At 29.8% G+C, this 27,040-nt stretch overlaps 6 protein-coding genes across 8 annotated transcripts in view; 3 read left to right on the forward strand and 3 right to left on the reverse strand.

The window, feature by feature from the left end:
* Positions 1–2,145: 2,145 nt before the first annotated feature.
* On the reverse strand, positions 2,146–8,511 carry LOC100744194 (DNA-binding protein RFX7). The gene is made up of 6 exons (XM_003485039.4): positions 8,135–8,511; positions 6,340–6,594; positions 6,025–6,217; positions 5,705–5,918; positions 5,491–5,633; positions 2,146–5,415 (listed from the first exon to the last, which is right to left on the reverse strand). Exons 1-6 carry the CDS (start codon positions 8,473–8,475, stop codon positions 2,842–2,844), a joined length of 3,720 nt encoding a protein of 1,239 aa, XP_003485087.1. The 5' UTR covers positions 8,476–8,511; the 3' UTR covers positions 2,146–2,841.
* A 966-nt stretch (positions 8,512–9,477) lies between these two features.
* Positions 9,478–13,406, forward strand: LOC100744311 (presequence protease, mitochondrial). Of its 2 annotated transcripts, none has more exons than XM_003485041.4 (2): positions 9,478–9,583; positions 10,053–13,406. In XM_003485041.4, exons 1-2 carry the CDS (start codon positions 9,561–9,563, stop codon positions 13,180–13,182), a joined length of 3,153 nt encoding a protein of 1,050 aa, XP_003485089.1. In that variant the 5' UTR covers positions 9,478–9,560; the 3' UTR covers positions 13,183–13,406. The 2 variants fall into 2 exon arrangements, with proteins under 2 accessions (XP_003485089.1, XP_012243084.1); XM_012387661.3 differs by lacking the exon at positions 9,478–9,583 and adding an exon at positions 9,697–9,957.
* A 204-nt stretch (positions 13,407–13,610) lies between these two features.
* Positions 13,611–15,330, forward strand: LOC100746800 (methyltransferase-like protein 25). Its single transcript, XM_033321756.1, has 5 exons — positions 13,611–13,744; positions 13,830–14,044; positions 14,136–14,718; positions 14,786–14,920; positions 15,054–15,330. The coding sequence occupies exons 2-5, from the start codon at positions 13,967–13,969 to the stop codon at positions 15,299–15,301; spliced, it is 1,044 nt and encodes a 347-aa protein (XP_033177647.1). The 5' UTR covers positions 13,611–13,744; positions 13,830–13,966; the 3' UTR covers positions 15,302–15,330.
* Positions 15,115–17,740, reverse strand: LOC105680976 (mediator of RNA polymerase II transcription subunit 8). Of its 2 annotated transcripts, XM_033321761.1 has the most exons (7): positions 17,528–17,740; positions 17,221–17,392; positions 16,883–17,128; positions 16,644–16,652; positions 15,966–16,136; positions 15,688–15,805; positions 15,115–15,602 (listed from the first exon to the last, which is right to left on the reverse strand). In XM_033321761.1, exons 2-7 carry the CDS (start codon positions 17,383–17,385, stop codon positions 15,526–15,528), a joined length of 786 nt encoding a protein of 261 aa, XP_033177652.1. In that variant the 5' UTR covers positions 17,386–17,392; positions 17,528–17,740; the 3' UTR covers positions 15,115–15,525. The 2 variants fall into 2 exon arrangements, with proteins under 2 accessions (XP_033177652.1, XP_012243093.1); XM_012387670.3 differs by lacking the exon at positions 16,644–16,652.
* Positions 17,741–19,262: 1,522 nt separating this feature from the next.
* LOC105681032 lies at positions 19,263–21,296 on the reverse strand. The gene is made up of 6 exons (XM_033321615.1): positions 21,245–21,296; positions 20,581–20,586; positions 20,393–20,472; positions 20,170–20,286; positions 19,828–20,078; positions 19,263–19,751 (listed from the first exon to the last, which is right to left on the reverse strand). Exons 1-6 carry the CDS (start codon positions 21,294–21,296, stop codon positions 19,310–19,312), a joined length of 948 nt encoding a protein of 315 aa, XP_033177506.1. The 3' UTR covers positions 19,263–19,309.
* A 106-nt stretch (positions 21,297–21,402) lies between these two features.
* LOC100750180 (tuberin) overlaps positions 21,403–27,040 on the forward strand; it is a 9,208-nt gene continuing 3,570 nt past the window's right edge. The window contains exons 1-18 of the mRNA XM_012387779.3: positions 21,403–21,481; positions 21,720–21,856; positions 21,971–22,164; positions 22,241–22,444; positions 22,529–22,703; positions 22,802–23,002; positions 23,079–23,220; positions 23,289–23,437; positions 23,516–23,688; positions 23,751–23,919; positions 23,999–24,220; positions 24,358–24,619; positions 24,706–24,824; positions 24,887–25,051; positions 25,135–25,300; positions 25,377–25,573; positions 25,660–25,776; positions 25,854–26,035. Of these exons, the coding sequence (XP_012243202.1) occupies positions 21,403–21,481; positions 21,720–21,856; positions 21,971–22,164; positions 22,241–22,444; positions 22,529–22,703; positions 22,802–23,002; positions 23,079–23,220; positions 23,289–23,437; positions 23,516–23,688; positions 23,751–23,919; positions 23,999–24,220; positions 24,358–24,619; positions 24,706–24,824; positions 24,887–25,051; positions 25,135–25,300; positions 25,377–25,573; positions 25,660–25,776; positions 25,854–26,035 (3,053 nt within the window). The remainder of the gene's footprint in view (positions 21,482–21,719; positions 21,857–21,970; positions 22,165–22,240; positions 22,445–22,528; positions 22,704–22,801; positions 23,003–23,078; positions 23,221–23,288; positions 23,438–23,515; positions 23,689–23,750; positions 23,920–23,998; positions 24,221–24,357; positions 24,620–24,705; positions 24,825–24,886; positions 25,052–25,134; positions 25,301–25,376; positions 25,574–25,659; positions 25,777–25,853; positions 26,036–27,040) is intronic.

Below are 27,040 nucleotides of genomic sequence, written 5' to 3' on the forward strand. Positions count from 1 at the left end.
TTCATACAAAGAATGTGTTACTCTCGCTGTATTTCAGGCTGCGTGGGAAACTAACGTTTTCTTGTTGCTTATAAATGTGTGATGCAATTACCAGAAATATTTATTAACCTTTTGAAGTATTGCTGATTTCCACTTTTTTTCTATATCTTTTTCTTTTTTCTACCTTTTTATTCATTTTATTCTGTTTAAATTTGAATCAATATATAAAAATACGCTTAATAGGCATGCTCATATAAAGTATCTTTTAATATCTTCCAAGAAATCTCGTTCGATTCTCTATTCTCAATTTGTCATTTAAAAACTTTATGATATGCCGAGAGATTACTTTCGTCGAAAAGTTTTATTCCTATTTGGGTCATCGTATTGGCTTGATTCATGCTTCAAAAGGTTAATAGAAACGTGCAGGTTACAAATTCAAAACCATGATTACATGCGTAACATTCTAGATTTATGGAATTCGAAATTCTTCGAATTCCCACATACGATTATTTAGTTACGGTATGTGAAATGGCGATTAAAAACCGGTATTAGCAATGTAGTGCCTTTATATGGCAATAGCACAAACCAAAAAACGTATTCAAAATATACTCCGGTCAATCGTAACGTTACGAAAAAATTAGACATAAATTCACACAGAAATTACTCTTGTAGATACAAAAACATAAATTTTAAATAATTCGTTATTTATTAACTTATTTCATTCCTTCTTCTTTGTATTTTTTTATTGTCATAATAATTGCTTATTTGATTATTAAAATGTTAATCGATTAACAGAAACACGAGATTTGGTTCATGCTATTTAGTACGTCAATAGTAACTCTCAAGAACAAGATTTCACAAAAATCATACTATATATTTACATGGTGTTAACATTCGCAACGCCATATAATCCTTTACAGAATGATAATATAGAATTCTTGCAAATGTCGTGTGTTCGTGATCATTTGCGAGTAAATAACGTTTACCCCATATTTTTTATAAAAATCTAATATTTTACGATGTTGAAGCGCATCATTTTAAGCCTTCGACGTGAAAAATAATTTTAAGTGATGAAATTCATACAACCGCGATCATACCATACATTTTTGTGTGGATTCTCTACAAAAAATTCTAACTTTTTCTGCTTTGAAAGCTAAGTAACCACGGTAAGTTAGGAATAAAAATCGGTTAAACAACTATCCAATTCATAAAATTCTCGATCAAGAACGCCGTAGAAAAATATAAATTGGCGGTGTATTTATGGTAATTCGGATTTCATTGATGAACAAAACGATATACCAGGAAGACCCGCCATAGTAATAATTATTTAGCAGTATTATCGATGTAGAATCCAGTACGGTACATAAATATGAAATTTTATGTCTTTCGAAGCACAATTCTTTTTCTTTTCTTTTTGCTTTATCTTTTATTTAAAACAAAAGTGCTCAAACTTCAATTACCCAAATTATACGAATTTTGATCAATTTTTGGTAGATCATATTAATATTTAAAAATCATATCCAAGGTAACAATTTGAAGTCATATTTAAAAAGATGGTAACCGTGAATGTAATAAATTTATTTATATTAATAATAAAGTTTAAAGCACGTGACAGGACAGAATAAAAGGAAGAGAAATGTAAATATTAACAAACAGTAATAGTGATTTTATGAAGTTTGAATACTTCTGATCTAAAATGTGATGTTTTATCAATCAAACGCAAATTTGACAAATTTATATAGATATGAGGTAAAATAAAACATTTATAAATTTACATACTCGCTTTTTTGCCGTCACTTTGCCGGTCAGAAAAAGCGTACTACATACTGGGTTCAATACCGATTGTTATGTAAAAAGAAGCTCACCAATGTCCAGCAGGTGATCGTAAATATTTCTTAGAAACGCTTGAGTAACAAAGTCGCAATAACGCGTTCTTAAATGACTTAGAAACAAACGTTTCAAAACGACGAATATAAAGTATTTATATAAAATCAACTTCCACTTATTCGAATCTCAAATACTTCACAGCGACGATCGCTCTGTTTGAGCAACTTCTTCGTCATATTTTTCACACTTGAAAACTCAATGTTCCACCAAAGACACCTAAGACTTCACTGAAGACATTTACACTTTTTAGTTTCACTAGTGGCAAATTCAAGAAATATATAATGTTCGAAGATTATATTTGCATCACAGTGATTTCTTTCTCGCTTTACTTACTTTAAAAAATAAGAAATACAAGTATAAAAAAAATACCATTGGCAGTCACTCATTCTGCTCTTTTATATTGAATTGAATTATGAATACTTATAACTGCGTCAAAATTATGTTCAATTCAATAGTCAATATAGTATTCAACTCTTTTAAAGACATCTTTTTTATATTTGAATTTTCTATCATGAGCTCCTCTCATTATAATGTATGTTAGTACTGTAATTGAGAAGATAAATTAAAGACATTAATTCTGGTATATTCTTGTTATCATGTATGTATTACCTAAGCAGTAGAGATTTATTTAATGTCTCAATAAACGGTAAAAAATGACAAATTGACGTAAATTATATTCATAAATATAAAACAAGAAAGAATTCTTTATTCCAACAAAAACTCAAACTGATGCATCTTTATGTGATCACTGTGACATGTATTATTTGATATTAGCACAAGGAACTAGGATTTAATCGTTAATCCTTTTATACTGTCACTATAATGTTTTGCATATTAAAATGGAATATTTATGCAAATTACTATCATTATAAAATGGAGTCATGTGAACATACAATTTAAGAATTATTTTTCCAACCTTTGGTAGATCACTATGCAAAATCACAAGAAATCCATGAATTACTTTTGTATATGCTTTCAACGATTAGGCTCTGTCACTTCATTAAACAAAGGTGTCAGTGAATCAACATCTTGTAATCCATCAAAATTACCAAGTGGGTCCAAATCATTTGTTTCTGTATCAGCTTCTCCAAGGAAATTGGCTTCAAGCAAATCCACAACATTCCTACATAAACTGCTAGAAGTAGACTCGTTAACAGTTTCATTGTGCAAGTTTAAAGAATTCAGAGTAGGACTTGAGAGCATCGGTTCGTTAGTATCCTGATACGTTTCTTGCGATTGAATTGTATGTAGTGGTGTCGAAGGATATGATCTAGATCCATTACTATCTTCTGTGTAAGATGGCGTATATGTTGATACTGGCACAGGTAATGGTGTATTAGGATAGGAGCGTGACTGTATTATTTTCTGTAATGCTCCACCTACTGGAATATCAAGTACATTTGATGGATCCAACATATCCTCTTCTGACAAGTTTAAATTTGAATTTGGTAAAGCATCCAACACTATTGAATTGTTTTCTATCAAGCCTTCTTCTGCAGGTTGTTCCGGTAAAATTTGCAAGCTTTGAGTTCCTTCTTCATCCAAAATGTTTAATATATTCGTTATGTTTTCAGGTGTAATTTCTTTGTCACCCATTAAGAAATTTTGGTCATCTGATATAAAATTTGGATCAACGTCATCAAGTAAATATGTTGAAGGTCCTTCTGGTTGACCCATTGATCCAAAATCATTGAACTCACTAGGTACTGGCGTAGGCGCTATGGAACTGCTTGTAGATGGATTAAAACTCTGGCTTTGAAAGGATGATAAGCAATGTTGCGTTGAAATAGGTGACATCAATGCAGGATTAACCATTCTATGTAATGGAACTGATTGCGACCTATAAAGTTCACTGGTAAATTGTTTATTGTTATGAAACAATTCGCTAATTTCCTGATCAGGTTGACTTTTTTGATAAACGTTTTTAATTTCTTGTAAATTTTCCTGACTTGGATAATTAATGAGTAATTGTTTTTGCGGTGCTAAATCAGAAGATAAAAATGCAGCACACTGTGATCCTTGTCCTTCTCTTTTTGGTGTAACTGAAATTTGCGTTGTATTACTATCCACCTGCACTTCCGACGACTTGGTAGAAATCAACGGTAACTGTGGTGTAGATGACGCTTGTCTAACTAATTCCGGACCACTTGTGGGAACAACAAAAGTATCATTCTTGCTAGTATAAGGCATACTGCAAGATATTGAACGCGATAAGGATTTGTGAGTACGAGCTCTGGAACTACTTGCTTGTAAATTGCTTCTCGACCGTGGCACAGGTGTATTTCGTGGTGAAACGAATGGGCTAGCGTTTGCAGAATTAGATTTGGAAGCGCGACCATTAATAGGTGAATGTGGGCCAGGCGATATTGGCGTAAAATTAAATATTCGACGTCGTGTATTTGGGCTCTGTGGAACTGTATTAGTAATAACATTCGAGTCTTGAACATGTTCTACAACATTCGTTTCAAAACTGACTCTGCGTCTGGTATTATTTTGGTTCGAATGGTTTAGTAAAGTTGGTAATATCAAATTGTGCTTTTGAGTGATTTCACGTTTTTCAACATTTTGCCTAATGATAGCAGCAGGTAATACATCAACAGGTGCATGTACAGTCCCTCCTTTCAAATTCTGTTGTAATATTAATCTTAGCTGTGAAACTTTATCAGATCTTGATATTTGTTCATCAATAGCAATGGTATTTGCTTCCACATCTGAACTTGATGAATTGCTTTGTTGAAAATACTGTAATAATTCCTCCTCTTGTTCTTGAGAGTTGTTACCTCCATTCAAATAATCATCTAAAGCATCCGAATCAATAGAGCCAAGTTTCTCAGTTTTACCTGCAAGATTTGAATTCTCTTGCAATAATAGAATCTGGTCTTTAGTTAAAACTGTAGATTCCTCTATTGCATTTGAACTAGACTCAAAAGTGTTGGGACAACCATTTACTTTAATGCAACTTTTGGAACATGTTGATGATTCATTATCACAGTTTTTGGTAGGCTGATTGTTAACAGCCTCGTTTGTTTTGCACTTGGTAGGCTTCAGATTACTAGCTAGTATCACCGAAATTTTCCCGGGACGTTGTATAGATGTAAGCTTAGGCAACAACACATTGGAATGCTCTACATTCTCTTGTATTTGCTGTTCTGTAAGTTTTGTCTGCTTCTCAGGACTTGTCTCTGATGGTTGATTCAATACAATTGGATTGGCACGCTTTCTGGAATTTTTGGGTTTGATATCTCGCTGTGTATTTACGCAGTTGGTCATTACTACACTAGGGTTGCTATTATTCTGTATGTCTTCAATCGATTGTACCACTATATTATCACAGTTGGATTCCAGGGAGATGTTACATGGCTGACTACTAGTAGCTTTAAAAACTTTCTTCTGCCGATTGGTTACTACAGCAGATGAACTCAATTTCGTTAATGCATTCTGCTGCCCACTCGATACATTTGTACCTTGAGATGACTGATTGGATTTAGTTTTCTTATTTCCCTTATTTGCCCCCGTTTTATTATCGACAGTCTTCTCTTTGTTCTGGTTCTGAAACATTTAAGAAACATTACATTTACTGTTAGTTACCTACATCTTGTTACTTACTAAGAAAATATTTTATACCTGTATAACAGTATCAAGATGACGGTGTTTTTGATCCCTTATATGTTCTCGCTGTTGTAGCTTTCGTTGCAACTGTAATTGTGCTTCTCTAAGCTTCCCAGATTTTCCACTAATAGGTGTTGCACGTATATCTGTATTTGTCTCTGAATATATAAAATAACTTATAATATACAATCAGAAAGAATGCTTCTGAAATATATGACAATCATCAAACCTTTATTTGTCGATGTATTCGAATTTCCTGAAGCACATAATATGCACACAGCAGATAGAGATCGAGTATCAACACACAGATTATCAACAAGATGACGTGCTAAGGCACTCAAAGTTGGAAATTTCAAACCAAGGAGGCTTTCTGCCCATTCTCTGATCAATGTAGATGCAGCTCCCAACATTTCTTCAGTAATATTTTCATCTACTTCATCACCCTAAAAAATTTAAAATTTAATTATAATACAAAATATAGTGTGTGTTTCGTAAAATATAGAGAAAATATACATTATATACAGTTTTTAAAACAATTTTGTGTCTTACAGTCTGAGTGCCAGATATATTAGGCAATGTTGGAGGATCCAATTTAACTCTCTTGCGCATTCCAGCATAACAGTAACGTGAATTGCCTCGTGTGCCTAGTCTACGTGGTCGAACTCTTGGATATACTTGTTTCATAACTTTACCGAAATCAGCAGTTGATAAGGGTTTCATAGAATTTCGCATACAATACATACTGTAAATACATTGAAAACAGAAATGTAAAATAACAAATAACAATAAGATACTCAAAGTTTAATTAATTAATAAAAAACTTTTAGGACAACTTTTAAAACATGCCATATTTAAACTACTTACTTATATTCATCATAAACTTCTTGTTTTGGTAAAGAAACATCTGGATCTTCTTCTAAATGTGTTTTAATCCACATGATAGTTTGATGAATTTCATAACGATTTCCTAATGGATTTAATGGTTGTCTCAAAGGATCAACAGTTCCTCCAGTATTAGTCAATGATAGTGGAAGTTTCAGGTACAACAATAATTTTTCTTCTATTTTCAGTTGTTCAATTTGTGAGAAGATTTCTTGAATACGTGTTTTTGATTCTTCACTGTATATAAAAATCAATAAAGTTGATATAAAATTATATATAATTATATATATATTAATTATTTATATATAAAATTATATATAAAACACACTGTATATAAAATTTATCGAATGTACATTGTTTAAAATAATACTTGAATGAAAACATATTTAAAACCGTGGTAATATAAAAGCAAAATTTACATATTTATTCTCCATATATGTGTTTATAATTTACATGTAGTTCTGTTTTAAATACTTATACATAGAATATAATTTCATATTCTATAAAAGAATTATAGCATATAATCAATAATGTTTTTATGCGCATATGAAATATGTAATTTTTCTGTAAGTATTAACATAATATGGTAAAATAAATTTAGTAAAGTATAGCTTAAAATAGAATTTGTTTAGTTAGCTTGTAAATTTAAATAAAGAATTATTTTATTTCTATTTCCTCCGAAAATTATATAAATACATCTTTCCTTTTTTATTATTAGCGAATTACATATATATTTGTCTTATTATAGAATCTTCAATTTCATTTACATATGAGAGCATAAATTTAAATTAAGTTGAAAATATATTTCAGACACACAATTAATATTAAGTTGTTTCAATACTTTCTCAAAAATGTATCGGCTTATGAGTATTTTAGATTATAGATTTCAAACAGAATAACAATGTTTCTCCTTTATTCCTAATTGCTTGATTTATATAAAGATTATTACTATAAATGGTACTTTTATTTCAAAAGTAAAGCAAAGACATTAAATACTTATCCTAATTTATTTTGCAGTACTCATTATTCCATAAAGATAAAAATATATATATTTATACAAAATTTTTATTCAAGTACCTTCTCTTCATCTGAAATAGAAATATGTAACAGTGTGATTCTACTTAAACATATACCTCTTATTTAAAACTTTAGGCAATAGTTGAAACTCTGCTTTTATTAATAAATTCAGTTGAAACATCTTTGTGCTTATTATACATTGCATTAAAAAAAGATGTTTGAAATAACTTTAATATTACAGTAATTATTATTATAAATAAAGAGAAATAAAAGAAACATTGTTTTTATTTAGCATAAACATTGAAGAAAGTATGTGTTAACAAAATGTATTAAGTAACCTCAATTTCACAATTGCAAACTAAATAAATCATTAAAGAAGAATAAAGAGAAATATAAAAAGAAGCATATAAACAATTAAATTTTTTAATGCAAAATTTCTTTTGGACATTATCACCTAATTTTCTTCAACTTATAATAGAAACATTCAAATAATTGAACAAATCGCAATTTTGGCCAAAAATTCTACAAATTCATTAATGTAAAAGGAAAAAAACATGATACATTGAGAATAAAAAGAAAGAAAAGCCTAGAGGCAGGAGAAGAGAAAATGAGAGAAAAGAACGGGAAGGAGCGAGAACGAGTAAGCAAGCAAGGGAGGGAGAGAAAGAAAGAAAAAGAGAGACAGAGAGAGTGAGTGAATGAGTGAGAGATAGATAGATAGATAGAGAGAGAGAGAGAGAGAGAGAACAATTGAATTAACCTGATGCTATCTTCGATCATGAGCCGAATTTTGTCGTACTTGGTGGTTGTGCCATGATTTGCCAGAGCCGTGAACTTGGCCGCGATGATATCCTGAAGTAGGTCGTCGTCGTGGAAGCCGTTTGAAAATCTGCCGGCAGCCGGTCGCTGACTCGACTGTAGTTGCTTGTTAGTATCATTAATGCCGGCGTTGATGCTACCGTCACCATTCTCAAGGGAAACGTCAGTTCGTTCCTTCTTAATTCGCCTGCCGTCGAACGCGCTTTCGTCGGCATTAAGCTCGATTCTTGCGGGTGGTTTGCTGACGCAGGGCTTCGTTTGATCATGGTTATCAGTACTCATCGTACCCCGTCAGAGCGGAGGCGCTTCGATTATGTGTGGAAAAATTGATCACCTCCCGTAGGACGACGCGAGTACCCTACCATTTTGTCAGAGTCAGCTGGACTACTTGTTAGCATTGCACTCCCGGTGATTATACATGAGCGCCATTCGAGACCCTCCACTCGCGCGGACCCGACAAGTCGCCGAAGCGCATACAATATGAGAATAACCACCGATCCGTCATACCGATCTCACGAGCAACATTTTATCCATGCCTTTTGGCATAGTTCATTTTGGCGGAATGCTCTTATGCGCAACCCATGACCAACTTTAATATCAGGATTAGTGGACGGTCTACCAGGCACGGAAATCCGAGCACTTTGCGCGTTCTTCAATCGTCATAGATCTTGCGCTTTGTCTTGTGAGTATGTCGCTTCATGTCGCTTTCTCCTACGTGTTAAGTCGTATTCTCATCGAACTTGCGCTTCCCTTAAAAAGATCACCAACTATTGGTAAATAGTTCTCGAAGTTCCATTGAATTTATATATTTTTATCGTATATCTGTATAAATATTGTACGTATTTTATTGTTAATGAGCTCATACAATTTTCAACTTCATAGATTCAACGGCAAAATGTCATTATATTTTTTCTCAACGATCGTTCGTTGCAATTCTACCTACTTTATTTCTTTAATATCAGGTTTCTTATTGGATGTTTATAATTGAATACGCTTAATTATTGGTTGATACGCTATGGTTTTGGAAATACTAGACACAATAATATGATTGGCTAGCGTTAATACTTTGTAATTAAGATAGGCACGCACCTTTTTTAGTACAAATTTAAACGTAAAATTTAAAATATACCCGAATGAAATAAAAGTTTAAGTATATGAAATAAGTAATTTTATATTCATGAAAAACAAGTTTTTTTCAAAGATAGTAATAGTTATAAGTTTATATCTTAACAATTTTATGTTGGTAGTAATTCTTAATAAATAGATTTTGCCTGCCTAGTTATTTGTACATAATCAAGGCATCAAAAGAAATAGAAGAAAAATCCTACCATCGTAACTAATGCCGAGAATGAATATGTAAAAGTTATATGTACGTTATAAGAGCTAATAGGTAAGATTATCGTAATATAAAATTATTTAGTTGATTTTTTACTTTAGACTGTTACATATCTAATATTATATATAACTATTGCCTTGTAATTACAATTATATACTATCACGATTTGTAATCTATTATCAGTTACAAAATGAATTTTGTCTTCTGTAAATTTTCGATGTAATCATTATTAATTAATATCATTATATAACTACCATTTAATTAAATAATCTACTATAAATACTAATTATTGGTGATTATTACATTAACATTCATCGTATTAAAAAATCACGTGTTATGAATTATTTTCAAATTTAGAAATTAAAAAATTTGTAAATATTGTTTTAAAAAAGATATAACATTATCTACACACCGAATATCTAATTTTGGTGAGTGATATTGTATAAAATGATATTTTTTTTTTAAGATCTTTCACTATATGTTATTCAAATGGCATACGGTAATAGTGATTAACCTTTTACAGATTGAAGTGCTACAGAATCATGTTGAAGATGTTGAGTTTGCCACAAAATTCTTATTTACGTCAATTTGGATTGAAACACTATTTGAAATATCGCAATTTCCATTCAAAAAGAAATGTAGCATTTAGTGCTACAAAATACGATAGAAATGTAACAGAAAGTGATGTTAATAAATTTAAAAATGGACAAATTATTCATGGTTTTATAGTAGATGAAATTGCAAAAATAGATGAAGTATATCTAACTGCAGTGAGATTAACTCATTTGGGAACAGGGGCACAGTATTTACATTTAGCCAGAGATGACAGTAATAATGTATTTTCAGTTGGATTTCGTACAACTCCAAAAGATTCTACGGGTTTACCTCATATCCTAGAACATACTACACTCTGTGGTAGTGAAAGATATCCATGTAGAGACCCATTTTTTAAAATGTTACGGAGATCGTTGGCTACATTTATGAATGCTATGACAGGACCTGATTATACCATATATCCATTTTCTACACAAAATTTGAAAGATTATCGAAATTTACAGTCAGTGTATTTGGATTCTGTATTTAAACCAAATTTAAGAGAACTTGATTTTAAACAGGAAGGATGGAGATTAGAACATGCAGATGTTAATGACAAAAATTCCCCTATTATTTTTAAAGGCGTAGTTTTTAATGAGATGAAAGGTGTCTTCAATGAAAATCAAACAATATTAGCTGAAAAATTACTAAATCTTATTTTACCTAATCATACGTATTCAGTAATTTCTGGTGGAGATCCTCTTGTTATTCCTACTTTAAGATATGTTGATTTACTCAATTTCCATCAAATTTATTATCATCCTTCTAACTCTCGATTCTATTCCTATGGCAATTTTCCTTTAGAAGATCATTTAAAATTTATCAATGATCGATACCTCTTTCTAATGGATAAGATAGATACATCTATGTCCAAAGTTCCTTCAGAAAAACGGTGGAACAATCCAAAGAAAGAACATATTACATGTAGGCCAGATCCAATGGCACCAGATCCTAGTCGACAAGGTAGCATAGCTATTGGGTATTTGTGCAATGATATCACTGATATACAAAAGAATTTTGAAATAAACATTTTATCTCAACTATTATTAAGAGGTCCAAATTCAGCATTTTTTAAGGCCTTAGTAGAATCAAAACTGGGAACTGCTTTTGGCCCAATGACAGGTTTTGATTCCCAATGTAAAGATACCATGTTTGTTGTCAGTTTGCTTGGTGTTAAACCAGAAGATTTTGAAAAAGTAGATAAGATTTTTAATGAAACTGTACAGAAAGTTGTTGAAGAAGGTTTTATGGAAGATCATGTTGAGGCTGTCCTACATAGTATTGAGCTTCAACTAAAACATCAAACTTCCAATTTTGGATTGCAATTACTTTTTAGCTTAACACCATTATGGAATCACAATGGCGATCTTATACAATCAATGAGAATCAATAAAGCAATTAGGAAATTTAGAGAAGGAATAAAGAACAATCCTAAATATCTTCAAGAATTAGTGAAAGCATATCTAATGGATAATAATCATAGATTGACATTAACAATGCTGCCATATGAGAAATATGATCATGAAAAAGGAGCTGCTGAACATGAATTGTTAGAATCTAAATTAAAACAACTTTCCAAAGAAGAATTAGATCAAATTTATATAGATGGAAAAATTCTTCTTGAAGAACAACAGAAAGAACAAGATGTAAATGTCCTTCCTACTTTAGAAATAAAAGATATAAAAGAAGATGTAGAACGATATAAATTGGAGGATATGAAGGTAGTCGGTGTTCCTTTACAAGTTGCTACTGAACCAACAAATGGTGTTTGCTATTATCGAGGAATTCTTGGTACACAAGATTTAGCACAGGAATTAAAACCATTGTTGCCACTTTTCAATAATATTATTTCAAAAATGGGTACAAAAAATTATGATTATAGAAATTTTGATCAAATGATACGATTGAAGACTGGAGGTTTAAATTTTATGAATCACATTGTAGAACATAAAAATAGCTTATTGCAATATGAAGAAGGAGTATTAATAGAATCTTATTGTCTAGATCGTAATGTAAATGATATGTGGAAATTATGGTTAGAATTGTTCAATAATGTCCAATTATCTGATATTGAGAGATTTACAACATTAGTTAAAATTAATGCTGCAGATTTGATTAACGGTATTGCGGATTTAGGGCATACTTATGCAATGAGTAGTGCAGCCAGTTTGGTCTCACCAGTCACTAAATTCAAGGAAACTCTATCAGGATTGCAATATGTCTCAAACATGAAAAAAATAACACAAATGTCAGATTTAAACCCTGTTTTAAGTCAAATGCAAGAAATATCTGATTATATTTTAAATAAACAACATCTGAGATCAGCAATAAATTTATGTACAAGTAACAAAGACATGATATTAGAAAGTATCAGTGAATTTTATAGTTCATTGAAAGGTACACCACAAAACACATATACTTTTACACATGGCCAAAATATTGAAATGGAAGATAGCGCTATCCATTATGTATTACCATATGCTGTAAATTATACAGCTAAAGCAATTCTTACTGTACCATATACAAATCCTGACTTCGCATCATTACGAGTACTTTCTAAATTGATCACATCACTTTACTTACATCCAGAAATTCGTGAAAAAGGTGGAGCTTATGGAGGTGGTGCTATAATGTTATCAGATGGAATATTCGCATTTTATTCTTATAGAGATCCTAATTCTACTCGTACTTTAGACTTATTTGACAAAACTTATGAATTCTTATTGAAGTATCCATTATCCCAAAGTGATATTGATGAAGCAAAATTAGGAATATTTCAACATCTTGATGCGCCAGTTTCCCCAAGTAATCGTGGAATGATTAAATTTAGATACAACATAACGGATGATGATATTCAAGAACAAAGAAAAAGATTGAAAGCTGTAACTAAAGACCAACTTATGCACGTTGTTACTAAATATTTACAACCTGATCAGAAACATATTAGAGTAGGACGTGCATTGATTGGACCAGTTAATCACGATTTATTAAATAGGCATTCAGAAAATTGGAAGGTTCAAAATCAAGAAGAAGAAATTCGAGCAAGAGCAGTCGAATGAATATTTTGTGTTAAAATAAATATTATCTATTAATTATGTCAATCTACTAATTATATTAATTATGAATATTATTATCATATGTAAGCTATTTATTAAAATGAGCATCATTTATTCATTTTCATGCACATACACTTATATAGAACAATTTATGTAGTTACCATGAAATGTATTGCAATTCGTTGTAAAATGTTTATATAATAAATATTATAAAAATTGCTATAATATATATGTATGCATGTATATACAATATAGATACAATTATAAAATATAATTGTAGTTACAGGGTAATAGTAAAGCTTAAAATATATATAAATTTATATATATATATTTCTTCACATATATTTTTTATATATAGATGGCATGTGTAAATAAGTGTATTGCAAATATGTATTTTTTGGATGCATTGAACTTATTTCATGACACACAGTGGCTTTATAATACTCCAGTTACTGATTTGTTAACTGAAGGAGTACTTGATTTTTTTCCAAAAGAATGGCTGCATTCTTTGCAAATTTTAAAAAATGAAGAACTTAATGATTTTGTTGTAAAAAAAATGACAAAGGTTGGTAAATAATTAACAGTAAAATATAAAATATACAAATACGTTGATATAATATCACAAATACATTATTTAATTTTTTAGCCAGAATGGTCAAAAACCTTAATAGCTTTTGTTGAAAAGTGTAGATATATTGATCAAATACCAACTATAAACACTGTATTATCAACAACATTACCAAAGGACTTCCAAATAGGTCTTACTAGCAAAAAACAACATGAAATAATGCATTTGGCACATCTGGTACATATGCAATGTGCACCTCTAAATATTAAAGTTATTATTGATCTTGGTGCAGGTTTGGTAAGAAATCCATATTTATGTAATGCTATTCAGGAAAAATGAAATTTGTATGTCTTTTCTAAAAAATGTTTATACCATGCTTTCATTCCAGGGATATATTTGCCAATTATTATATTATTTATATGGATATAAAGTTCTAGGATTAGAAAAAAGTCAAGTAAACATAGATAATGCTCAAAAGAGGCAACTAAAAAGGTTTCCTGATTCATTAATGCATGTTAAATATAATTGTTGTGATTTAAAATGCAATTCTGTTGAGACAATAGAATCTATTTTAAGTAATGAGTTTCAAGAAAAGTCAAATGTTTGTTTGATTGGTTTACATGCTTGTGGAGATCTTAGCATATATGCATCAAAAATATTTCGTGATATGACAGCAGCACGTGTTTTTATTATAGTTCCTTGTTGTTATCATAAGCTTTCAATATCAAAAAGAATAAAAATAAATGTATCAACTGAAAAACAATATTTTAACAATTTCCCTTTATCTAATTGTCTTAAAACTATAATTAATAATACTGATTTTGACATTGGTTCCTTCTTGAGGCAGCCCTTTTTACGGCTAGCATGCCAAGAACCAGCAGACAGATGGAATAATATGTCTATTGAAACACACAATGAACATTCCTTTTATGTTCTTGCAAGGGCTGTCCTTCAATTATATGCATCTAAAAGTATGTGTCAATTTTTTATTCCAAATACTATTTACTTAACATTAATGTAAAATATAAAATGCTTTAGATGGATTTTTCCTTAAGAAACGTAAACAAAAAGGAACAAGAAAATCTCAATGTTGCGACTTCAAAGCTTATGTTAGAGATTCACTAACTAGATACATTTTACAACCACAGGAAGAAGAAGCATTAAAAGAACAAGGTGATATTCTATTAATTTGTCATATTCTAAAAGCTTTCTGTTGTTTTTATGACTATTTTGGTATATTATATGTTACAAAAATACATTTTCACAAAACTATAATGAATGATTAAGAGGTTATTTTGGTTTTTAGATGTACAACTTAATCTTGATATGCATGAAAAAGACATCATAGAGCTATGGGAAAATCACTGTGATAAATTAAAGATTGTAGAAACATATACTGGTTTACAACTGATGTTGCAAGCATCAGCAGAATCATTTGTTTTACAAGATCGATTATGTTGGATGGAAGAACAAGGTTTAGAAGCAAAAATTATTCCTGTAATGAATAAATACTTATCCCCACGAGCATATGCAATTGTATCACAAAAGAAATAATAAATTTTATAAATTAGCAGTTTTATAAATCGTATTTTGCTATATAATTATAAACTGATCTACAAGTATTATATCTAACTATATCAAATATTTTATCTACATTTTTCTACGACAATAAGTAATTATTTGACTGGTTATGTATTAGAAGATAATAAATTATAGTAGAAATAACTTCTAATTTGAAAAATATACTAAGATTAATATGTTAAATAATAAATTATATTTTATCTGTATGGATGAATTTGTGATGCTGCTTTAATATTAGTTTTGATTGCACTTGGAGCTTTACTCATTTGTCCCACTACAAACACATAAAATATATTGGTTAATATTGTGAATATAAACATTAATGTTATAATTAATCAAATTAGAGTGGATTTGCTTACTAGATGGATTTCCTAAAGATCCTTGTCCTGGAGCTTGTTGTTGATTTCCAGGCCTACCTACCATCATCCCACTTGGCACAGAATTTACACCAGATTGAACCATTTGCACAGAATCAGACTAGAAGGTAAAAGTGCAAAATATAGGACGAAATTATTCCGGATATAATTTCACTCGTTGTAACAATTTTTTAGAACATTCACTTAAGATCACTGATCGCTTTATATGAGATTTGTGTCATAGCTAAAGTATTAAAAATATTAACTTAAAAGAAATTTACCTTTAAACCTTTACCCATACCCACAGCTGCTACAAGAGCATGAGTGTCTGCAGTACTACTTGTCTGGGCTTGAGTTGCTCTAGATCCAGCTTCACTTTCCCATTCCTCACGCGCCTTATTTGCTACATCCCATATATTATTAATGACTTTCGTGTACTGACCCATATGTTTCTGAAAATTATAAAATGCATACATATTTTATAAGAAAAATAACATTTAGTGTTCCACTCGCTAAATGGACCTACTATGAAATGTATAGTATTTTTAAACCATTAGAGGAAAATTAACTTTTGTATATCAAAATTAAAATGTTTATTAATATCAAGTTGTATTAATATCAACTTAAATAAATATGCAATCTACTACAAATTTATAATAATATTTTTTAAACATAAAAGTTAAGATTTCCTCTAATAGTTTAATATTAATAAAAAAGCATGTGTTGCTGCAATGTAAATAAATTATAAAATAATTTGAAATTTAAAATTGTACTGAAAAATATGATAATTTAAAGTGCTATTATAGGTAACTAAATACAAAACATGTTAAAATATATAAAGGATATTTTTATGTCTTCAAAATTTGAAAATTATTATATGTATAATTTGTAACTATTTTAATTTCAGTCCAAAGCGAATGGAACTAATAAAAGCTGAAAGCTAGCTGATAGTAGCTTACATTGCAGTCCTAGTTGATGTTTAGTTAGCAGATTAAAAGAGAAATAGAACATCTTATATTATCTTTAGACTTATACAATAAGACAATAGAGAGATATAATTTTATCTCTGTCTTAAAGTACTTTCAAGATTTAAACTCATTAAATCTTCTAATTATTAACAGGAAGTGAAATTTATATAAATATTCATAGTTAATTTTTAAAAAGATGTAATATATAAATAAGAAATGGTTTTTCTTACATGTGATGCTTCAAAATTTACATTTGCAGCTTTTGTTTCAAGCTGCATCATTTTTTGTTCTGCTTGAGGTTCCACTTTAGTTCGTAGATAATCTGGTACTAAATCATGAGCAAATGTGGGAATTCTACCTTCGGTTAAACGAAGCAATTCTTCATCTTTCTCTGGACTTAATCTTAATGGTAAAACTGTTAAGTTCCTTAAATTTGGTGCTTTATCATGTCCAAGAATTTTTGAGAGACTGGTCAACTATAAAAACAGTTATTAACTATAACAACAATTAAATCATTTAAATTAAGCAAAATTGGTTTTATTTAAAAGTTTCAACTACATTAACTTACATGTCCTGAAATAAGTGCAAAATTGTCCAGAAAATTGGGCCAATTCAATGTTTCATATTCGTGTTCCAATTTAAATATCATTGCAGCAATTGCAGTCTTTAAATCATTTACTCTCATAATAATAGCCTCCAAAGCAGAATCCAGTTGCTTTTCTTCTCTTTGCATTTTCAATCTTGTTAAAATATAAATAAAGACATATTGTAATATTTTTACATGCATTGTTATTCATTATTATTAAAGTAGCACAAGTAATTGTGTATAAACAATATTATATTCATATTTATTTTATTAAAGATAGCATACTTACTATTAGACGTACAATAATCCAACAAAATTCGTAATTGTTTATTGTGTTATTCTTTTATTAATATCAGTCTTACATTATTACAGCATAAACATTCGTACGCATCTTGTACATGATCGTTCTCGTACCTCTGATCATGATGGATATTAATCATGAACATAGTAATACACGAAATATAAATCACCACTTTAGGCTTGATGGTGTGGGGAGGGGGGGGGGCACTTCCCGGAGCGAAGAACATGGTCACGTGGTATTTTGCGGTCACATCGGTGATTGGCTCTAGCATAATTGCGCGAAATTTCAAAATGAGATCTCTGATTTGTTTACAATTATAGATGTACGATAAAATATTCTCCATAAAACGGAGGCACGAAGTGTTTTATTTATATATCGGCATACTGAAATGTTAATAGTGTCATATAAATGTTATCGTACATTATTGAGACGTTAGAATTAATTGGCTAAAAGTTAAAATCTACAGATATGAATCTACAGATATATTGTTTTCCTTTAGTATCTACTTTTGCAACTACCATATCCATGGGCAACTACGCAATAGATTCAGTATGTTTTTCAGTATTATTATGACACAAAGGAAATAAACCCGTCAACCTGTTACGGCAATTACACTGATTTACTTTTATTTGATGAAAATAAAATTACGCTTGCGCGATCACAACCAATCACCAATGCGGCCTCAAAGTACCACATGACCATAATTCCTGTTTTTCGGGAACGACTTCACTTCTCTTAGCTACTGTTCCGACGTTCTGAACATTGTCCTGAATCTCAATATTCCTATGTCGATGGTTATGGTGGAGTGTGTAAATGAAGTCTATTAGACTACTTAATAATTTTCTAAATGAATTAATCAAAATGTATTATAGTAAATAATAGTAACATACAAATTTGAGAGAAAGATTTGATGTTGTACTTCTATTTGAAGTATTTTCATTATTTTTAAGTAAATAATTTTAAATAAATAATATATATATATAAAGTAAGATATATATACATATAAAGCAAGAGATTTCGATGATTTCTGATATGTGTAGAAATCAATGTTTAGAAGAACTTTTTCCTATACATATAACAATGGACGACCAATTATAAGCAGTATTTACTGTAGTGGTATCGACTGTTTTCTGCGAATAACTCAGAAGCTGAAATCGACCATCGGTTAAATGTATAAAAAAATGTTGTTCAAAATGTTGAGTTTTGCAACGTATAGAAAAATCATTGAGATCGGAGGGGAGGTAACTTCTCTGAAGTTTCAACAAAATAAGTTCCCTTTGCTTTTTGACAAATTTTACTTTTAAAGACTGATAAGGAATTATACAAATTTGTAGGTGCATAAAAAAATCAAAATTACTAATACAAAGTAAATACAAATAAGCAGTAAGAGTAACTCATATGAAAAGTTACAGAAAAGAAGATTTTTTAAATTCAATCACAAGCATCAAAATTGCTTTAAAAAACAGTATTATAATCTTATATACATAAGAGTAAAAATTTTTTATTTAGTATTTATTAAGATCAAGATACTTGGTAAATAACTTTTCACATTATCCTAAGGATATTACTGTGGCATGTTTCTAAGTTTAAACATAATTATCTTTGTTATTTCATTTTTATATTTTTTAAATATACTATAATTAAAGCATTATTTATTTTTGACTGCAATAAATTTATTTGTAGAAAATATTAAATCTTTAATTAATATAAATCTTAAATATTAAATCTTTCATTACAACATTTTTATCATTTTGGTGAATTATTGAATAATCAATTTTGAGTGTCACTGTCAGGATTTGCTACTTGTCTTTTAAGCATTATAAAAACCAATGGTGCAACTACTTTCCAGCCAAGTTTTTTAAACATATTTTCAGATGTTGTGTTTCCTTTAACAATAAATAGTACTGTAGAAATCCCTTGTTCTGCAAACTTCTTTGAAAGCATATTTACTACTATTTTTGCATAACCTTTTCCTCTATGTTCCTCTACAGTTTGTACTATTGATAATCCATGCCAATCATTTTGCATGCACCAAGAAACTAAAGAATCATCTTCTTTTAAATATAGTCCTATTCCACCATTCATTTCTACCAGTGTACTTAAGTATTTTAGGGATAACTGTGGGTTTTCCACATCTCTGTGTGGCCATACAGAATGTATTAATGGAATGTTTGATTTATTCAGAGGTTTTATATAACATTCATTTGGTATCCTAAAGAAAAGCAAATAAATTATTGTATATTGGTATTATAGTGGTATACTGATAATATAATAGCAAATATGAATACCAAGTCTTTGTTTTTATACACTCTTCAGCAGGCTTAAAATAATAGTTAAATGACAACACTAGATTTGTTTCTACATTTCTCAAATGTTTCAGATTCTCTAGTGCAGTCAGTACACTAGATATAAAACATTCATGAACTGTAACAAAGTTTACTTGTTGATTATAATCTATGACTTTGGTTTCTGTTAACACTTTATTTATAATATCACTGTTTGGATGCAGTGTAAATATTAGTACATTATATTCTGAAAACTATATATATAACTATATATATATATAAGAAATAATATTTCTTATAATTTCTTTTTACATTTATATATTCACATTTATATAAAATACTTACATTGCTTATCCCAAGGAAAGTTCCTTGTTCATCATCTCCATATGGGCAATATATTTGAATAGATATATTTGGATTCTTTTTTTTCCATACAATAGCATTTTCAATCCAGTAATAATACTATAAATAGAAAATTTTATTATGATTTACTGTGATTTATCTATAAGATTTATATTAACAACATTAGGATATGTATTGATTATAAATTGTTTAAACTGAAACTTACATATGCAAAATGTGGCCAGTTATGCTCTACTTTTTTTTTAATAAGAGACCATTTTTCAAATGGTAAAGGTTGTAAAATATCTACAGTAGAATTTTTTGACATTGTATAATTGAAATTTCTAACCGTAAAATGAGAGTGTATAATTGCATATAGCTATATATTTTACTACTGTTTTTCAGTGTTACTACCTTGATCTCAACTATCTGAAATGTTGTCCTAGAGTAAATAAAAGAAATGAAATTGATAATATTTGATAATTATAGAACTATGTAATATACGATATTAGAACATTAAAAGATATATAATAAATAATAATATATATGTATATGTACATATATCAATTATCATTTTGTATTCTATAACTTTATATCAAAATTTTAAAATCGTAATAAATCATAAAAGTATATTACTATATTTCTGTATAAAAGAGAAAGAAATTATTTCATACACTTATTACATTTATTATATTTAATATAAATAATACTAAATATATTTTAACTTAAAAATTTTATTTATATATAATATATAGTACTATAGTAATATATAGTATATAGTAGAATAGATTTAGATATTTAAGAAGAGAAAGAGAGGGAAAAATGATATTTTGCTTGCAGTTTACTGTTTTAGATAAATTGAATTCGTACAAAACAATTGTATTTGACCATAAATCATTAAAATAATAGATCTACAATTTTTCATTTGGAAATTTATTTTTAATTGAATAAGTACTTGCGGGAATTAGTTATTTCTTGTAGCCCTCTAATGGCGAATATCAGAAATATGGTTTAAACATACGTTTAAACTTTATATATTGATAGTCTTCATTAGTGTTTTTTTATAGTTGCAAATTACAGCTGATTGGTGTTTGGCATTCTGGCACCCCATCTCTCTTTACACGGTGCATCTCACTGACATTTCTCTGCTCAGATTTGCTTTTGATATGCCTACTAATACTTATTACAACTCTTTCTGGATATATCCTAGTGTTTTCTTTTGGTTCGTAAAATAAAATGTCGAAAATGAACTCCAAAGATAAAGATAATAAAACATTACATGATAAATTGAAACAATTCTTCCGCATTAACAAAGGTGATTTTATAAAGATTCAATTTTTATAATTAATGATTACATTGTATTATTGATATATTTTGATATCAAATAATGAGACACGCTTTTAATGATAATAAGCTTTTATCTTGTCCTAAGTAAAATAATTCTGTAATTATAATTTATAAATTATAATTGACGATTGCAGTTTATATATTATTTACAGAATTACATTCGTATATATTATTTGTAAACAAATCAATAATAAATTTATTTTTAGGTAATTATAAAAGTCGTGAAGATGTTACGTTAACTCATGATCTTGAGAAAGAAATTAGTCCTGAAAGTCCTGTGCATCATCGTACAAAAGTAATTAAAGATTTGTGTGATGCAGTTCTTAATCAACAATGGGAAGATGTAGGTAGATTGTTTATTATAATAAATTTATACTAGTATGTCTAACATTATCTATTAAATAATATTTCATAGTAATATGTTTAAAAATATTATTGATTTCTATTTTTTCATTAGAAAGCAGCTGAAAGATTATGGTATTTGGTACAAGATCTTCTGGAAAAGGATGTGCCTCGTGAGCACAGACATGTGACATTAAACTTTCTGCGATGTCTTGTTCAAGGTCAATATTCTAAATTATCTTCTCTTATGAGAGTGAAGTTCTTTATGGTTGTTAAGGAACACAATATTCCTGAAGATATTGGACCTAGGTAACTATTAAAATACAATAATTAGAAATTGTTTTATTTTATGAATATTTTAGCTAAGTTGAGGATTATTATGTAGATTGGACCTTTTACAAAGCTTAACAGAAAATGGAAAAGATATATTGCACCTAGAGGAGAGAATGGGACCTTTCTTATTAGATTGGATGCCTGTTGTAACAGCAGGAGATGGAAAAAGGGGGGCTGAGTTTTTATCGCTTCTTGTTAATGTCATAAAATTTAACTCAGCATATATTGATGAAGATATTATATCAGGCCTTGTTCAGTAAATATTTTATAATTTAATATAAGTAAATCAACAATTATGGTAGACATTATAAAATAAATACTTCATATTTTATATTCTTAGGTATATTTGCCATCTATGTTATTATAGCAATAGCAGTGAAGTTGTTTCTGGATGCTTAGAAGCTTTGGATGCGATTGTTTGTTACAGTAATTTACAATCTGATTCATTACAAACTTTTATCATAGCATTATGTGGAAGTGTTAATGTTGAAACATACTGTCAAATAAGTTGGAAGGTACATCACAAAATTTTATGAAGTTTAAATAATATTAATTTAAATTAAAATTATAATTTAGAAATACTTCAATCTCAAATATGTATGACTTTTTGTAGATAATGCGTAACTTATTAGGTACACATATGGGTCATTCTGCACTATATACGATGTGTCGTTTGCTACAAGATACAAATTTTCAGAGAGATGTTCGTTTACTTAGAGGTGCAGTATTTTATGTAAATATGGGTCTTTGGGGGACTCATAGAATTCCAAAACTAGAATGTACTCCTACATCAGTTTTACCTTCATTTTATCAAGTAAGTAATAAAAACCTAGTATAATCTTTATATGTTTTCATGTAATTCACTGTTTATTGCTTTGTTATTTCATAAGGCTTTAAAATGTAATCATCCAATTGTTATGTATGAAGTCACATTATCAATTCAAAGATTAGTAAATAAATATGGTGCTGAGTTATGGGACCCTACATGGAGTATTATTCTTGATATTATTGAAGAAGTTATTTCTCATACAGGTAAAATTTAAAACTGTAAAATTCGATGTAAATATTAGGTTTTTATTAATAATGTATTCTGTTCTTAGAAACTAGTAATCAGCCTGCAACCAGACAAGTTTCAGTGAGTTTACATGAAACAATAAATAGCATTGAAAATTTATTGGATAGTAACTATTATAATGGTTGTATTCAACGATTTTATGATCTCGTTGAACGATGTAGTGATGCAAGACCTGTAATTATTATATTTTTAATGTAAATATAACACTAAATATTTTTTCTGTGCCAAAATATAAAATTATTTTTTTTTTAGGAAGGTTCCATTTTGAAATTAATCGAATATCGAGCACGTACTATAGGAGCTACACATCATCTATGGCAATCCAGATTAGCAAATTTGATGGAGCGTTATTATAAAATTGAAACGCGTACTAATGTTAGAATGAAAGTTCTTGATGTTTTAACAAACGTCGTTCAAGTTAATAGGTATATAAAATGACATTTTGTAAAAATTAAATAAATTTTGTAATTGTCGTTTCTTTCAATAGATCTAGATATGAAGATGAATTAATTGAGCGAATAATTGTGCCATATTTTCAACATGTCGATATGGATTCGGATATTACAATTCGTAATGGTGTTGCACATTTACTTGTTGACCTTTGTCTTGAGTGTGATACAAAAAGATGTTTAGAACTTTTAGATATACTGGAGAAGGTATATAATTTTTTAGATATTTATTTACATAAAACATTATTTTTAATATAACATATTCAAATCAAAAATGTATGTTAAGGTAATCAACAAACCATTCACTTCTGACACTCCAGTTATGAAAGATGTCGATATTAAAGATGTAAAGACTGCAATTGTTGGTGTGATAAAAATATTAACATCAAAAATTTATTATTTACCATCAAGTCATGCCATACGTGCTTACAAAGTTTTAGTCAATCATCTGGAGCAACATTACAAAGAACCAACTGTCTTCCATGACATTTCTACCATTCGATACTTGGTAATAAACATAAATGATGTAAATGATGTAATAAATACAAAATATTTTAATCTCTAACTTTTTAGTGGTAATACGTTAACATTTTAGTGTATCTTATATTTTAGTGTATCTTATTATAAAATTATTATGCATTTTAGATTTTTGAATGTTTTTTAAAAATTAGAGCGAATACGCTTTATCATCTTGGATTTCCGGATCCTCAAAATGCATCCGTGATAAAGTTCAGCCCATATCTAGTTTTAGAACATGCAACAACTGAACGAATGAATAGTGGAGGAGGTGGCAGTAGTCCTCCACCAGTTAGTCCAGCTCCATTACAGCATTTATCTTGTCAAATTACTCATATGTCATTGGCACATGCATGTAAAGCGGTTATTTCCTGTATTAAATCAGAAAAAGGTTTATATTATACATATTTTCAATTATTATATAATTATTTATTTATGAAAGTTGGGAGTTGAATTTAAAATTTATTGGCTTTACAGATTGGAAGGTTTTGCAACTCGTACTAAAAGAATTGCCTCAAGTAATGCAAAATAGAGCATTAATATTATCACGACATACAAACGATATTGACTTCTTTGCAACTGCACTTTGTTCCATGGTACATTATCTTATTTTCTTCGTTAAACATTTCAACAAATTTATTTTGATATATTTTTATAGGTCAGTGATAAAAGTTTGAGACTTCCAGAGTCTCTCTACAATGTTCCTCCAAAATTTACTCTTTCAGAGTTTCGCGTTCATGTTTTTCCAGTATTAGCATCATTAGCTTCATATCATGCACATCTGGAACCTAATTTGCAACAGCGTTTGATAAAGTGTTTAGAAGTAAGAAAATTCAATTCTTAAAATTAATACACTGATGCAATATTTGTAGCTAGCTAAAATTTTTAAATATTGTCACTTTTTAGGTTGGTTTAACAGCAAAGTGTGCAAGTCAGTGTGTTACTAGTCTTACAACTTGTATTTTAGAAATGCGTGATGCAATGAACAAACTTCTATCTGAAGTACTTTTAAATTTATCAAAAATTTCAGCAACAGTACATATAGCTATACCAATTTTGGAATTTCTGTCTAGTAAGTATTAAAAACTTTAACAACCAATAAGTTTAATCGTGAGATACATATGTATTTATATGTCTTTTCCTTGCAGCTCTTACTAGGCTTCCAAAAGTTTTTGCAAGTTTTATTGGAGATCAATACATGTCTGTCTTTGCAATTTTATTACCATATACAAATCCCTTCAAATATGATCATTATACAGTATCCTTAGCACATCATGTAATTGCTGTATGGTTTTTGAAATGTCGACTACCATTTCGTAGAGATTTTGTTAGATTTATTACTACAGTATGTACATTATTAACATGCTATTATTAGTCTATTGTTAGCTATTGTTCTTAATAATGAAACTATGACTCTTTTTTAATATACAGGGTTTGAAGGCAAATGTAATAGTTCCCTTTGAAGAGGGACATTTAATGAAATCGGATTTTAACTTCATAAATGAAGATTCTTCAAATAGAAAACGTAGTTCAAGCTTAACAGAGCAGGTATAAAAATTAATAAAACTATATTCGTTTAGTATCGTTTTTTAATCTATTATTTACTGTTATATTTTTATTTATAGGGTAGTAGGGGCAGGAGAGAGAGACCTATAATGGCTAATCGTATGATAGGAGACAATAAGGTTTCAGATTTAAAGCCTCCAATTGATGAGGCTTTAATGACTTTTCATGTGGAGCTTACTGAAACTTGTATTGATCTTATGGCTCGGTATACATTTTCAACTTATTCAGCTCGACCTAAAAGGTAAATTTATAAATTTTCATGTTTTATTAATTATGAAATATATATATATATGTCGGAGATGAAAGGACATCGAAGCCTCCCCTTTGGAACTTCGGGATAATCCCCTAACACCGTAATCTAGATTCTATCATAGGCGTAATTAAACAATTGTCGTCTTTCGATCCGATTGTATTTGTTCGAGATTTGTGATAATGAACTTGGGCTTGAGGCGACAGCCAGTCACCGAACGTAGCCGCGGTCACGGGATGAACGCTTTGTCTAACAAAGGTACGGAGTAATTCTATAGCTCTCCTTAAAAGAAATATGTGTAGCGGCACGCGACAGTAAACATTCCAACGGTTTCTGTTCCATGGCTCGCCACACGCAGATCCTATTCTTCGGGTATGATGGTTACCAGATGCTGACGCGTCTCCACAGTACGTGATCAGCTAGCCCGAGGGCCGTTATAAACACTAAGATCTAGTTACCTGAAGTCCTTCAAACAGACAAACAGTCTTTGTCCCAACTACGGGAAGATAGGGGAGATCTATTTTTTTCAACGAACGACGTCTCCCACTAGCAACTTTCCCTCGACGGAGATTGACCAATTAGCAGCAACGTCAACTTCCCTTATTTTCCGAACAAAGGCTATCCCTGACGAATCCGATGATCTTGTGTCCTTAGACACACCCCATCATAGTTTTCCTCTGTGGCATCGTCGGAACGGAAAGTCATTCTTTCTTGCGGTCCATTGCGGTTCTTGTAGTGCATTGACGAATAGAGTAACACCTTACAATCAGTGAATATTACGCGTCCGATTTAGATTTTGTGAGCACGTTCATCTCTCATCCCGTCGACTGCGGATTCGTTATTGAACCTAGGATCATTGTCATTAGTTTCTCGAATATCTAATTACCATGGTTACTTGTCCAGTTCTATGACAATCATATTTGCACTAGTCAATGTCTTCTCTGTTGCATAACGACAACGTGTAATCCAAACGAAGATTCGTTTCACGCCCCTAAC

The sequence above is a fragment of the Bombus impatiens genome, unplaced genomic scaffold (genome assembly GCF_000188095.3).
Source record: "Bombus impatiens unplaced genomic scaffold, BIMP_2.2 scf_0033, whole genome shotgun sequence".
Taxonomy (NCBI): Eukaryota; Metazoa; Arthropoda; class Insecta; order Hymenoptera; family Apidae; genus Bombus; species Bombus impatiens.